Below are 15,030 nucleotides of genomic sequence, written 5' to 3' on the forward strand. Positions count from 1 at the left end.
GTGTCTAGGCAGGCAACAGGTGGTAGGGTTTCAGGGCAGAAGGAGCAGCATGTGCAAGATACAGGGGCACGTTTGCAGGGTCGGACTCCTCCAGGCAGCAACCAGAACAGCCAGGGAGGAGGGAGGAGATGCAGCCATTGCAGGACCTGCCCCACAGCTAGAACTGGACCTGAGCCCTGGTGGGAGCAAGACAGTGAAGGCTGGTGCAGGAGCGTGGCCTGATCACCTTGCAGGACAGATCCCGGGGACAAGGTGTCGAGGCATGAACTAAGGCAGGCCCTGGGCCTAGGCAGAGGAGAGCACATGACTCACAATTAAGAAGACGGCTCAAGGGCTAGATCAGATAGATCAGGCAGAGAAGGCGCTGTCTGGGTGGTGTGGCCAAAAGGCATCTAGTTTAGGTGACTTTGCAATTGTCATTGGTTGCCCCAAACAAAGCCTGAGTCGAGGTTTTGAGAAGGGCTAGTTTATGTGAAAGGCAACCCCCGAAGCAGCACTTGCCCAGCTGGGAAGTGGGACAGGGCAGTGAAGGAGGCGACGGGGTCCTCAGTGAGCAGGTTGCAGCTGTGGGCAATGGCTGACCAGGGTAGACCCTGCGGAGAGTGTCCACGAGGAAACTGGGTGTCGTCTGGCTTTGTTTTGTCACTAGCTGGGGGCTGCTCCTGCGGTGGCAACTGCTGGTGGCTGAGCACATGCTGTGTCACAGAGGGGCAGACAGAGGGGCCCAGAGGTAGCCGTCAGCACGTACAAGAGACAGGGTGGCTCCTCATACCTGTGACAGCGTGAGGGACAGACCGGCCACTCAGAGCAGCAAGCCCTGCTCTTTGCTCTTTGTTGGTGTAATTTAATGACGCTGGGTCATGGGACCAGGGCTATATGGGTTTTTCTCTGCCATATACCTGCTCCAAGCCCAAGGTCTGGCACCGGGGCTCTTAGAAATATTGACTTCTCACCCCAATCTGCCTGACCTCATGGGCAGGAACTTCATCTTCATGCAAACACTCAAAGCCTTCTTTGGCCTGCTCCTTCCATGACTTCCCATCAGGGGACAATCAGGGAAGACTTCCTAGAGGAAGTGGTGTTAGAGCTGAAGTTTAAACAATGAGGTGGGTAGCCAGACAGAGAACGGCGAAGGCATTCCAGATAGAGGAATGGGCTAAGTGTGCTGAGTGATGTCTCTTGCTTTGGCTGAGAGTCAGTCTTTCAGCTCCCTGCTGGGAGTCCTCCTTCCCTAAAAAGCCCCCTCCCTCACTGGTACCTGCAAGACTCCAGATCAGCCTATTTACCGTGCGCTGTCTTCAGAAGGATATTTGTGTCCAGAAAAAGCACATGCCCAAACAGAATCCCTGAAGGATCAGGAGTGATCACAAACAGAGAGGGGGGTCCTGGGGACAGACTTACTGTGCAACCAGAGAACTAGAGGGCAGCCCCAGGCAGGCTCCAGCAGCATGTAGGAGGGCTCATGTGTTGGAACGAGACCCTCCAGGAGCCTAGAACTCTTTAGCTCTCCCCAACCCCAAGAGATGCTTGGCAATGTCTGAAGACATTTTTGCAAGCTTATTTAATTATTTCAAGCAGGAAGGAACCTTTGACAGGGTCTAAAACTCCACAATCCACCCCAGCCTTCCAGCCAGCCTGGCATGCTCAGGTGACCTGGGGTCTAAACCTGGGACCTTCCTGTGAGGCTCCAGTACCACACAGTGATGCACTGCTGTGGCTGAGCCTGGGGACATTTTTGGTTGTCATAACCAAGGATGTGCTACTAAGATCTGGTGGGTAGAGGCCAGGGACACTGACGAACACCCCACACTGTCCAGGACAGCCCACCTGGCTCTGCTCCCTGTTCTCCGAGATCTCATCTGTGCCGAGGAGGAGAACCCTGCTGTGGGAATGGGATTGGCCTTGCTTACTGGGTTAGTTCAACTCAGATCAGCAAACGCCAGCTTGGCACCTGTTCTCAGCCAGGCACAGGAATGCAGCCCTCCCTGGAGCAAGTGGAAAGATGAAGTTCCAAGGACAGTGCAGTGAGGGGGCAAGTGCAAGAACATAGGAGCTCAGGGAAGCTGGGCAGCCCTCCATCCACAGGGGAGGACCCTGAAAACTGAGGAGGAGACAGCCAAGCAAGGAAGAGCAGGACGCGCACTCCGGGCAGAAGGAACCCCACAGCCAAGTGCAGAGAACCAAGAAAGCGTGCGTGCAGGAAAGATGAGCAGTTCGCAAGTTCCAGAGAGACACACACGGGATGGAGGCAGCAGGAGCGGCCACTGACCAGGAGCTCGGAGTCGGGCACAGAGCCTGGACTTCACTCTGTGCAGAGAGCCTGGAAGCCTGGTGAGCAGAAAACTGAGATGGTGAGACATCAGCTGATGCTGCAGCATGGAGAGCAGGTTTATGGCCACAGTGTGAGCAGAAATAGAAAAATGGAAAATGGTTATGGAAGCCAGGTACAGTGTGGGAGGCGGGTGGGAGGAGGAGAGTGTGAGGAGAGACATTAAGGAGAAAAACGGGTGGGAAGAGGAGAGTGGGAGGAGAGACATTTCTTTTTCTTATATTTTATTTTATTTTTTTTTAATTTTTTTCACATTATTTATTAAGAGGAGAGTGGGAGGAGAGACATTTCTTTTTCTTATATTTTATTTTATTTTTTTTTAATTTTTTTCACATTATTTATTATTATGGGACGTAGACATGGGTCACTATCTGTTGATGATAACGTGCATAGTACCTCAGCTGGACTGGTGGGAAGTGTATTCATGTTGGAAAACTCACTTTACAAGCTAAGCGATGTATAGTGATTGAATGTATAAAAGAAATAAAATAAAATAAAACTTTAAAAAAAAAGAAAAACGTGTAAACTGGGTGTAAGAAGACTGGACCCGGAGCGTGTGGGCCAGTGGTGCAGGGAAGGTAAAAAGAAGCAAAGCAGCTCGGCACTTCAGAAGGTGGAAGGAGCCAGGTTGGTGGGTGGCTTTGCCTGCCAAGCACTCAGTCAGGAGGCAGATTTTAGAATGAGCTGGGAGCACAGACGTCTCAGTGGGGACCGACACATGGGAAAGGACAAGGACAGGAGCAGAACCAGGAGGGGCCCCATCAGGCTGCAGTGCTCTTGGCAGAGTCTCTGCTCGCCTCAGCTCGGCCAGTGGGCAGCACTTGTTCCTGACGGCAGTCCCCACTGGCGTGCTGTGTCACCCCCTGGCTCAGCCGTGCACGGGGGGGTACTCCAATGGCTGCACCTGTGCTTCAGAGTTCTGGCCACGACCAGGCTAAGAGCTGGGGCTGGGACCTGAGCACGCCTCCCTGTCCACCATCTAGTCACACAAAGCACCCTTCCTTTCCTTTTTGTTTTGTTTTTCTTTATCTTTCTTTTTTTTCTTTTTTTGGAGAGGTTTTTGCTATAGGGTGTATGCACTCATCAGAAAGACAGAGAGAGACAGAGAGACAGAAAGCGAGAAATCACACCCCAGGGAGGATGGCCACATCACAATCCCTTCTCCTCCGTCCTCCTCTCGGGATCTTGGACACACACACACACGTGCCTGGCATGAGTTTAAGCCACCGGGTCTGGGACTCAAACCACAGTTGACTACATGGGAGTTCAGCGACATAGCCATTACGCCATCTGCTGGTCCCACAAGACACTCTTCCTACCCAGTCATAATAACTTGTAAGAAGCTCATGGGGCAAGTACAAACAATTATGCACATGTACATTGCACTGTCATTGGAACTTTGCTCTAAGAGAAGATTAGAACTTTTTTTTTGGAGAGGTTTTTGCTATAGGGTATGTGCGCTCGCCAGACAGACAGACAGAGACAGAGAGACAGAAAGCAAGAAATCATCCCCCGGGGGGGGATGGTCACACCGCAGTCCCTTCTCCTCCATTCTCCTCTCGGCATCTTGGGCACGCACGCACACGTGCCCGGCGTGAGTTTAAGCCACCAGGTCCAGGATTTGAACCGTGGTCGACTATGTGGGAGTCCAGCGACATAGCCATTACGCTAACTGCTGGTCCCAAGATTAGAACTTTTAAGAAGAAAAAAGATTTTGATTCCAGGAAATTCTGATACCAGCTGAGCATTGTATTGTGGTAAAAAGAGGGGCAGGAGGATTATAGAGTTCTTCTTATTTCATAATGAAAAATATGTATGTCGAGGAAGAAAAAAATATGATCCTACTCCCAAAACTCTTCTTTTATTTCATGGATGTTACATTTTTAATTTTGAGGACATAGTAGAAATACTGTGGTTTAGCGTATGATGCAGAAGTGTTATTCATTTAGCCACTTCTCTCATTTCCTGTTAATGCTGGAAGAAGTACAAAATCGCAGCTCACAAAGGACACTTTTTGAAGCGGCTTTCCGTGCTCTGTTGGAATGAAGCCTTCCTGTGTTCACTTCTTGGAGATTTTGAAATAAGTTAATGATCTTTTGTTTATTTGTTTCTGTGTTTGTTTGTTTGTTTTTCCTGCTAAGAGAAGAGATCTCACAGGCCCTGGGGCACAGAGCAGTGTTTTCAAGGACACTGCCCCGTACGCCTGGCAAAAACTGTGCACAGGAGCTGTCATGACAGCTACCCTTCCCTGTAGGAGAAAGAAGTGTCAGGGCATTGGATGGTTTAATGGTTTAATCTGCGTTCTCGGTGTCTCTTGCAATCTGATTATCATGATCTCAGGAGTTTAATCAGTCAGCCCACCTTCGAGCACACACCTGTGGAGGTTTACAATAAGGTTAAAAAAAAAAAAAAAGAAAAAAAAAAGATGACAAGTTTTCTCTGAAACCAGAAACTTACAGTACTCAATCCAGAAAAATCACAAATCTCAAGGATAAGTTTTAATTTGGGAAGATTCACTCTTCGAGACTATTTCCACTCAAATTTTCTGTATTTCACATGGAAAGGGCCTACAAGGTCCTTAGGTTCAGTCTTCCTTCCAGTGACCAATCAACCACCCTGTGAACACCCCCTGTGAGGACGAGCACACAGGACCTGGTAAACAGGAGAAGCTCAACCAACATGCACTGAGAGAGTGCCTCCATGTGGGAGCCAAGGTTTAATGGGTCTGCCATTACACGATTATTACAGCAGCCATGGAGCCAGGGGCAGTCACAAAGATAAATGGGGTGCAACCACCCAGCGCAGAGATGCTTTTGAACTCTGGGCGTGATCTGCTTTGCTGAGGGGGCCATCAGGAGACCCAGATTCTCTCCAGACCTCTTCCAGATAACTAGGTGGTCCCAGGCAAGTCACAGCATCTCTCTGAGGCCCTGTTTTCCCTTTTTTTATCACAATTTTTAATATATTATTAGTATTATTATTCATACATTCAGTTGCTATACATAATTTATATTATAAAGAGACTTTACCAAGCATGATGTACACCTCAGTCCAGCCCAGTTGAGAATACTATACACATCCTCATCAACAGATAATAAGCCTTCTCTGCCTCCCACAAGTGTCTTACCTCTCTATTTTTCCCAAAATTTCCTTTCCTAGGCTCTTCCCCTCCCACACTCTTCTTTCACTTTGGTTCTCTAGTGCTCATTACAGTTTTTAATGCATTTATGTTCTCCAGTCATTCAGTCTCTACCACAGAGTGCGGAAAGTCAGTATATGTTAAGCGGAGACATACAATGTCTCTCTCTCATAGCCTGACTTGCTTCACTCAGCAACAAATCCTCCATATTCATCCACTTTCTACCAAATTCCAGGACCTTGTTGTCTTTATGGCTGAATAGTATTCCATGGAGTAATGTGCCACAATGTTTCAAACCATGCATCTGTTTGTGGACATTTGAGTTGGTTCCATATCTTAGCAATCATGAATAGTGCTATAATGAATATAGATGTGCAAGCACTTTTCCAATTGAGTATTCTCCTGTCCTTTGGGTAGATACCCAAGAGTGAAATTGCTATATCATATGGTAGTTCTATCTGAAGATCTTTGAGGAACGTCCATATGGTTCTCCACAGTGGCTGGACCAATTTACATTCCCATTAACAGTATAGGAGTGTTCCCCTTTCATCACATTCCCTCCAGCACTTATCATAACTAATTTTTTTAATCTTCGCCATTCTGACTAGGATTAAGTGGTATCTCATTGTGGTTTTGGTCTGCATCTCCCTTACAATGAAGGATGTTGAGTATTTTTTCATATGCTTTTTGACTGTGAAGATTAAGATTAACTCATCTTTTAGTTGGATTAATCATTTTCTTCCAGGTAAGCCGCTTGAGTTCCCTGTGTATTCTGGTTATCAGTCCCTTATCTGAAACACAGTTAAAAAAATTCTCTCCCATTCTGAAGGCTGTCGATTTACACTAGTTATGGTGTCCTTTGCTGTGCAGAAACTTCTTAATCTGATATAATTCCACCCACCTATTTTGGGGATTATTGCCTGTGCTTTGGGGGTTTTGCTCAAGAAGTCTTTGCCTACCCCAAAGTCTCCCAGAGTTTCCCAAGTGTTTTCTACCAGTAGTTTTATAGTTTGCAGTCTTAGGTTTAGATCTTTGTTCCATTTGGAGTAGATTTTTGTTAATGGTAAAAGATAGGGGTTCAGATTCATCTTTCTGCAGGTGGAAATCCAGTTTTTCCAGCACCATTTGCTGAAGAGGTTTTCCTTTTCCCACTGGATTGACTGGTACCATTTGTCAAAGATGAGTTGGCTGTATGTTTTGGGATTTATTTCTGGGGTCTCTGTTCCACTGGTCCTCATGTCTGTTGTTGTGCTAATACCATGCAGTTTTGATTATCACAGCTTTGTAATATATTTTGGGGTCAGAAAGTGAGATACCACCTGCTCCAGTCTTCTTGCGCAGGATGGCTTTAGCAAAACAAGGTCTTTTATGGTTTCAGACAAATTCTATGATTGTCTTTTCTAGATCTGTGAAGAATGTTTCTTGTAATTTTATAGGGATTACATTATTGCAATTTTATAGGGATTACATTAAATATGTAGCTTGATTTGATAGGATTGCCATTTTAATTGTATTAATTATCCCAATCCAGGAACGTGGGATGTCCTTCCACTTCTTAGTGTCCTTTTTAATTTCCTTTTTAAGGTTTTCATAGTTTTCCTTATAGAGGTCTTTGACTTCCTTAGTTTGTTTTATTCCTGAGTATCTTATACTTCTCATGGCTATGGTAAATGGAATTACTTTCTTTACATTTTTTTGTATTTTTGAGGGTTTTTCCTGAAATTAATATCAAGTTTAATTCCATCATGGTCAGAGAAGATGCTGGATATAGTTTCTATGCCTTTGAATCTGTAAAGGCTGGTTTTGTGCCCTATCATGTCATCAATCTTTGAGAAAGTACCAGGTGGGGCTGAGAATAATTTTTTTTTTTTTGGGTGGAAGTGCTATAGCTATCAAGTCCATTTGACTTATGGTATCATTTAGGTCCTGAATCTCTTTGCTTGTTTTTCATCTGGTTGACCTGTCTGAAGGAGATAATGGGGTATTGAGATTTCCAACAATTACTGAGTTACAATCTATCTTTCCTTTTAGATCTAGCAGTCTTTCCTTTACATATTTGGGTGCTCCTGAGTTCAGTGCATAGATTTTTTTTTTTAAAGCCAACAGCACACAGTATTCTCAGGAAGTCTCCCATCCAAGTACTAACCAGGCCCAACCCTGCTTAGCTTCTGAGATCAGACAAGATTGGACATGTTCAGGGTGATATGGCCATAGACAGTGCATAGATATTTATAAGCATTATATCTTCTTGGTGAATTAGTCCTTTTACTACTATATAATGCCTTTATTTGTCTTTTCTTATGGTTTTTGTCATAAAGTCTATTTTGTCCAAAGTCAGTATAGCTACTCCTGCTCTTTTTTTGGTTTCCATTTGCATGGAATAGCTTTTTCAACCCTTCACTTTCAACCCATACATGAGATGGGTTTCTTGTAGGCAGCAGATGGAGAGTTTCTGATTTTTAATCCATTCAGCCAGTCTGTTTCTCTTGATTGGAGAATTTAATCCATTTACATTCAATGTTGACCATATTCCTTGTTGGTTTTTGTTTCTTATTGCTGTCTGTCTCTATTTAATTTTCTTGGTGTAGTACTCCTTTCAGAATTTCTTGAAGAACTGGTCTGGAGTTGGTAAATTCTATCAGGTTCTTTATGTGAGAATGTTTTTATTTTCTTTTCCCATATGAAGGATAATCTTGCTGCATAAAGTATTCTTGGATGAAATTGTTTTTCATTTAGCATTTTGAATGTATTTCCCCATTCTATCCTTGCTCACATTGTATCCAATGAGAGATCCAGTGTTAGCCTGATGGAATAACCTTTGTAAGTAATTTGATGTTTCTCCCTTGCCAATCTTAGTATCTTGTCTCTATCTGTGATTTCGGTCAGTCTGGTTATGATGTGGCATGGAGAGGATCTTCTTGGATTGATTCTACTCAAAGTTCTTTGTATTTCTTGCATCTGGATGTTTGAGTGCCTCTTTAGACTTGGAAAGTTTTCTTCCAGAATTTCGTAGAATAGATTATCAATGCCCTTATTAGTTTCTTCACCTTCTGGGATACCAATTATTCAGATATTGGGGTGTTTCATGGTATCTAGTATTCCTCAGTTTTCTTGGCTGTTTTTTCAGTATTTTTGATCATTTTTTCTAAGTCATTGATTTTGTCTTCTACATTTGAAATATGATCTTCTGCATGGTCTAACCTGCTTTTGATACTTTCAAAGGAGGTTTTGAGTTCCTGTATTACAGCCTTCATATCTAACAGTTCCATTTGATTCTTTTTTATGGTGTCCAATTCTTCTTTCATATCGTGGAAGGACCTCCTTAGTTCTTGGAGCTCAACGTCTCTTTTCTCTTGCATCTCATAGAGTTTTGTTACCATAAACATTCTAAATTCTTTCTCTGACATTTCGGTAATATCCTCTAATATTTCCCTACTTGGAGACAGGTTACAGTGTTCCCTTGCTGGAGATGTACTACTTGATTCTCTCATCCTTGAGGTTCTTCTCTGATTTTTACTCATTTGGTGATGCATGCATTTTTGGGCAATTTGTTGGAAAAGGATTCTGTGACTGTGAGCTCATGTGTTTCCCCAACTGTGAAATGATTTGGTGTTATTTTCTCCCTTCTACTGTGTCCTCCACTGCGGGAATCCCTGGCGGAGTTTTGCAATCAGATTTAGGAAGGAGTACTTCACTCTTTTTGCAACCACTACAGTGAGTTGCAAGGAATTCTCTAAAACTCACAATGGTCAGCTGTTTAGCTACTATACCTTATCGTCTCTAGGCAGTGGGTAAGGGCTGAGCAGTAAAACAGAAAACGAAGGTAAAAGAAAAGCAACGTAGGCAATAGAAATAGGGAGAAAAAAAGAAAAAAGAAGGAAAGTACTAGAAGAAAGAGAGAAAAAAGACAAAAAGAAGGAAAAAAAGAAAAGAAATCATTTTGCAGAAAATGAAATTGGGTTAACAATGGAAAACCGTGCAGTGCTTCACGTGAAAGGCCAACAAAGGCAAATGTGAAGGTGCCCAGCTGCTTTCTGTCCTGGGTCAGGGGAGAAGAAAGAAATTAACAAGAGAAGGCACAGGCATGGCGGAAAAGCTTTTTTAAAAGAGAAAAAAAGTTAGAAGGGACAGAGACGAGCAAAGGGGATGGGGTGCTTGCCTACCTGGCTAACATAGGGGTCTTGGTCTCATCACTCAACACCCCTCATCAGAGACGAAGCTGTCAGGGGCCTTTGAAACCATGGAGTCCAAATGGTGTCCAATTTGGGGCTTCTGCCCTAGTGCCTCGGTTCAAATCCCAGCTCTGCTCATAGGAGCGGGGTTCCTGGCTAGGAGAGGGCTTCAGAGCCCTGAACTGAACCCAGAGGCCCAACAGAGGCTAAGGTGAAGATGCCTCTGTTTTCCCATTTTTTAAACAAGAGCTTTGGACTCCATGGTTTCAAAGGCCCCTGCCAGCTTTGTCTCTGCTGCCCTTATTAGTTTCTTCACCTTCTGGGATACCAATTATTCAGATATTGGGGTGTTTCATGGTATCTAGTATTCCTCAGTTTTCTTGGCTGTTTTTTCAGTATTTTTGATCATTTTTTCTAAGTCATTGATTTTGTCTTCTACATTTGAAATATGATCTTCTGCATGGTCTAACCTGCTTTTGATACTTTCAAAGGAGGTTTTGAGTTCCTGTATTACAGCCTTCATATCTAACAGTTCCATTTGATTCTTTTTTATGGTGTCCAATTCTTCTTTCATATCGTGGAAGGACCTCCTTAGTTCTTGGAGCTCAACGTCTCTTTTCTCTTGCATCTCATAGAGTTTTGTTACCATAAACATTCTAAATTCTTTCTCTGACATTTCGGTAATATCCTCTAATATTTCCCTACTTGGAGACAGGTTACAGTGTTCCCTTGCTGGAGATGTACTACTTGATTCTCTCATCCTTGAGGTTCTTCTCTGATTTTTACTCATTTGGTGATGCATGCATTTTTGGGCAATTTGTTGGAAAAGGATTCTGTGACTGTGAGCTCATGTGTTTCCCCAACTGTGAAATGATTTGGTGTTATTTTCTCCCTTCTACTGTGTCCTCCACTGCGGGAATCCCTGGCGGAGTTTTGCAATCAGATTTAGGAAGGAGTACTTCACTCTTTTTGCAACCACTACAGTGAGTTGCAAGGAATTCTCTAAAACTCACAATGGTCAGCTGTTTAGCTACTATACCTTATCGTCTCTAGGCAGTGGGTAAGGGCTGAGCAGTAAAACAGAAAACGAAGGTAAAAGAAAAGCAACGTAGGCAATAGAAATAGGGAGAAAAAAAGAAAAAAGAAGGAAAGTACTAGAAGAAAGAGAGAAAAAAGACAAAAAGAAGGAAAAAAAGAAAAGAAATCATTTTGCAGAAAATGAAATTGGGTTAACAATGGAAAACCGTGCAGTGCTTCACGTGAAAGGCCAACAAAGGCAAATGTGAAGGTGCCCAGCTGCTTTCTGTCCTGGGTCAGGGGAGAAGAAAGAAATTAACAAGAGAAGGCACAGGCATGGCGGAAAAGCTTTTTTAAAAGAGAAAAAAAGTTAGAAGGGACAGAGACGAGCAAAGGGGATGGGGTGCTTGCCTACCTGGCTAACATAGGGGTCTTGGTCTCATCACTCAACACCCCTCATCAGAGACGAAGCTGTCAGGGGCCTTTGAAACCATGGAGTCCAAATGGTGTCCAATTTGGGGCTTCTGCCCTAGTGCCTCGGTTCAAATCCCAGCTCTGCTCATAGGAGCGGGGTTCCTGGCTAGGAGAGGGCTTCAGAGCCCTGAACTGAACCCAGAGGCCCAACAGAGGCTAAGGTGAAATGCCTCTGTTTTCCCATTTTTTAAACAAGAGCTTTGGACTCCATGGTTTCAAAGGCCCCTGCCAGCTTCGTCTCTGATGCGGTGTGCTGAGTGATAAGACCCTTCCCTGAGAGGTCCAACATTACACATGGTGAACATCCTAATCCTTGCTGAGACCCCTTGCTTATCCTTGCTTGCAGCCCTTCAGACGTTCCTGGCCAAGGAAGATGTCTCCCAGGAGATGGAGGAGGTCCTGGCCGAGAGCCAGGTGCAGAGGAACCTCCGCTTGGTGTCCGTCCTGGAGCTGCTGAGGGCTGCCTTCGTCCGCTGGCAGGTCATCACTGTGATTGTCACCATGGCCTGCTACCAGCTCTGCGGACTCAATGCGGTGAGTGTCGGGCCAAGCTGGGCCTCCTGCACGGAGGAACGGGAGGGAGGCCAGAAGCTAGGGCAGTTTGGAGCTTGTGCCCTGGGTGCCTCGGTTCAAATCCCAGCTCTGCTCACCTCCATGAACTCTGTGCCAGTGAACAACCATGTATCTTGTCTGGTGCTCACTTTCTTTGTCTGTAGAATGGGATATCGTAATATTTTTTTTTGGGGGGGGGAGATTTTCGCTATAGGGCGTGTGTGCTCACCAGACAGACAGAGAGAGACATAGAGACAGAAGGCGAGAAATCACCCCCCCGGGGGGATGGTCACGCCGCAATCCCTTCTCCTCCATTCTCCTCTCGGGATCTTGGGCACGCACGCACACGCGCCCAACGTGAGTTTTAAGCCACCAGGTCCGGGACACGAACCGCAGTCGACTATGTGGGAATCCAGTGACATAGCCATTACGCTAACTGCTGGTTCCTGGGATGTTGTAATATTGAAAGACATAGCCCATTCAGTGTTCAGTTTAGCAGGCAGCACAGTTGTCCTTAATAAATGCTGCCTATCATTCTACTCTTTATCCTTAGGTATAAAGTTGCATTTCTTAATGAAATGGGTAATTAGGAAGTCCTCAGTGAGAGACGTTCAGATGATGTAAATAACAGTACTCTTGGCCATGCTGGCCTGAGAAAACCTCAAGGTTTCAAATACAAGTTTCTTGGGCTCAAGCTGATGTGGGCAGGGAAGTCTGAGAAGGTCTCCTCATGAGGCTTCCCAGCTCCTCTGAGGGACACAGCCATCCCTTCTCTCTTCAAGCCTCTGGAAGGTAGAATTCCTGAGAGAGAAATAGGGAAGCAGACCCCGGATCATCACTGTTGCTGCTCCTGGAGGGAAGCAGGATACCTGCAGGGATAGCGAGCTCGCACCTCTGTAGGTATGCAGCAGCCAGCCAACACCTGGCAGGGCTGCGTGGAGGAGATTGCATCAAAGCATCCAAACTCCCTCTGAGACTCGAGTCTCTCGCGTAGCTGGCGAGGCCGTGGCTGAACCCAGATAAAAGAGCTCTGCATTTACATGGGAACAGAGTTGGCATCTCCTGGAAGTTGGCACAGAGGTTGAGAGAAAGGGAAGAAGTCCTGTCCAGAGAGGGAAAACCACAGCCTAGAAAGTTATAACCATAATGTCTTGCCTCATTTCAACAACTCCTGGTTCTACTTTCAGTAAAACAAATAAAATAAGACCATCCCGCTACTCATTTGTTTCTCTTTACTCAGTCTGGCTAAGGTCAGCAGAATAAGAAGGCACCCGGGTCAACAGCGCCACTTAACCTGGGGAGCAGTGTTGGGCAAGTCCTCTTACTAAGACCAAAGTTATGCTGACTGGTCTCATGGCCACCTGTTTTTCTGAGAAGTGCAGACAGAGAATGTTTCATTTCTTAAAACTAACACTTGAAGGGTCAGCAGGTGGCATGGTGGTTAAAGTGCTAGACTCCCACATGGCTGCCATGGTTTGAGTTCCAGACCCAGTGGCTTGAAAATCACACCAGGCACATGTGTGTGTGTGTGTGTGTGTGCCCAAAATCCCCAGAGAAGAATGGAGGAGGAGAAGGTATTGTGGTATGGTATCTCCATCTCCCTGGAGGGCTTCTCACTTTCCATCTCTCTCTGGCAAGTGCATGCACCCTATAGCAAGAAAAAAAAAATTAAACTAAAAAACAAAACAAGCAAACAAAAAAGCAAAAACAAAAAACAAACACACTTGGAGTTTCAAAAACCACCACATATGGAAACCTGTATTTAATGAGGCATTTAGACTGAGAACCCTGACATTTCTAAACAGAATTCTCCCCTCCACCGGGACATAATTTTCCTATTTGCATATCCTATATAACTTTATAAATTCCACTAGGGTGTAACTGCAAGCCCCGCTGCATAAATACATGATAGAAGTAAAACAGCTCATCTGCTCCCAAAGCAGTAGGGAGGTCTCAGCTTTGGAGCATGTGCCCTCCTCGTGTTGACAATCTTCTATCTGCATGCAAGGAATGGTACTCCCAGCTGGCGTGCATCACTTGACACAGAGCGAAGCACGCTGGGCCAGAGTTGGAGGCCCAGCTCACCTGCCAGTGCAACCACAAACCCATAGTGAGAGTCCTGGGCCAACTGTGTCCCCTTCCTGGCCAGGTCCACTTAGCTGTAATGATAAGGACATATTTATCTAGCACCTAATGAGGGCTAGGGTCTGTCCCCACATGAGTCAGCCCCAGTGCTATGTGCAGAGACACAGACGCTTTTCCAAGTCCACACAGCCAGGAATAGTGGAAAGTGGACTTGAGCCTCAGCTGTCTGGCCCCAAAGTCTGGGTGCATAAATCCGAAGCAGAAAGCGCCCCCTCAGAGTATCCCCACGTCATCTCTAGGCAACCACTGGGACAAGTCTTACTTCTTCCACCTCTTCCTTATGTACAAAGGCTCATAAGCTGGCCAGTGGGAAATACCAACCTCACAGCCGAACCATCCTGGGCTTGGCCGCGCTTGCCCTGAGAGGCCATGGAAGAGACATAATGTGCACCCAAACTTTAAACACCCTTTACGATTTGCTTTTTCCCCTTAGTTTTTGTTTTGTTTTGTTTCAGTTTTGCTACAGGGTGTGTACGCTCTCCAGCGGCCTAAAAATCATGCTGGGAGTTCACCAGGGACACACACACACACACACACACACACACAGAAAGTAGAACTCACACCCCAGGGAGAATCGCTATGTCTCAATTCCTTCTCCTCCATTCTCCTCACCAGACAGACAGAGAGAGACAGAGAGACAGAAAGTGAGAAATCACTCCCCAGGGGGGATGGTCATGCGGCAATCCCTTCTCCTCCATTCTCCTCTCGGGATCTTGGGCACGCATGCACACGCATCCTGCGTGAGTTTAAGCCACCGGGTCCAGGACTCGAACTGCGGTCGACTATGTGGGAGTCCAGGGACATAGCCATTATGCTAACTGCTGGTCCCTCCTCATAGGATTTTGAGCACAAGTTCCCAGCATGATTTTCAGGCCGCTGGGTCCAGGACTCGAACTGTGAAGAGTAACATGTGGGATCCAGTCACCTTAATCTCTATACTACCTGCTGACCCTGCTCACTTTGGTTTTTTTGGTTTTTGGTTTTTGTTTTTTAAAGAACATATGCTATTAATTAATTTATTTTATTTGACCAGAGTCAGACTGGAAGAGAGAGAAAGTAAGCCATCAGGTCCGAGACTCGAACCACAGTCGGCCATGTGGGAGTCCAGCGCTTTAACCAGCACGCCAAAGGCTTGCCCTGAGAATACATATTCTAGGCTTCTCGGGGCATGCAGTCTCTCGTTACTCAGCTTTGCTGGTGTA

General features: G+C 45.5%; 1 protein-coding gene and 1 pseudogene across 1 annotated transcript in view; one reads left to right on the plus strand and one right to left on the minus strand.

Moving 5' to 3' along the window:
- The window catches only part of SLC2A9 (solute carrier family 2 member 9), a 273,661-nt gene that overhangs the window by 171,232 nt on the left and 87,399 nt on the right, over positions 1-15,030 (plus strand). The window contains exon 7 of the mRNA XM_014581981.2: positions 11,478-11,665. Coding sequence (XP_014437467.1) covers positions 11,478-11,665 — 188 coding nt within the window. The remainder of the gene's footprint in view (positions 1-11,477; positions 11,666-15,030) is intronic.
- Positions 7,566-7,684, minus strand: LOC114005058 (uncharacterized; annotated as a pseudogene).

Source organism: Tupaia chinensis, unplaced genomic scaffold (genome assembly GCF_000334495.1).
Source record: "Tupaia chinensis unplaced genomic scaffold, TupChi_1.0 Scaffold141490_1, whole genome shotgun sequence".
Lineage (NCBI taxonomy): Eukaryota > Metazoa > Chordata > Mammalia > Scandentia > Tupaiidae > Tupaia > Tupaia belangeri.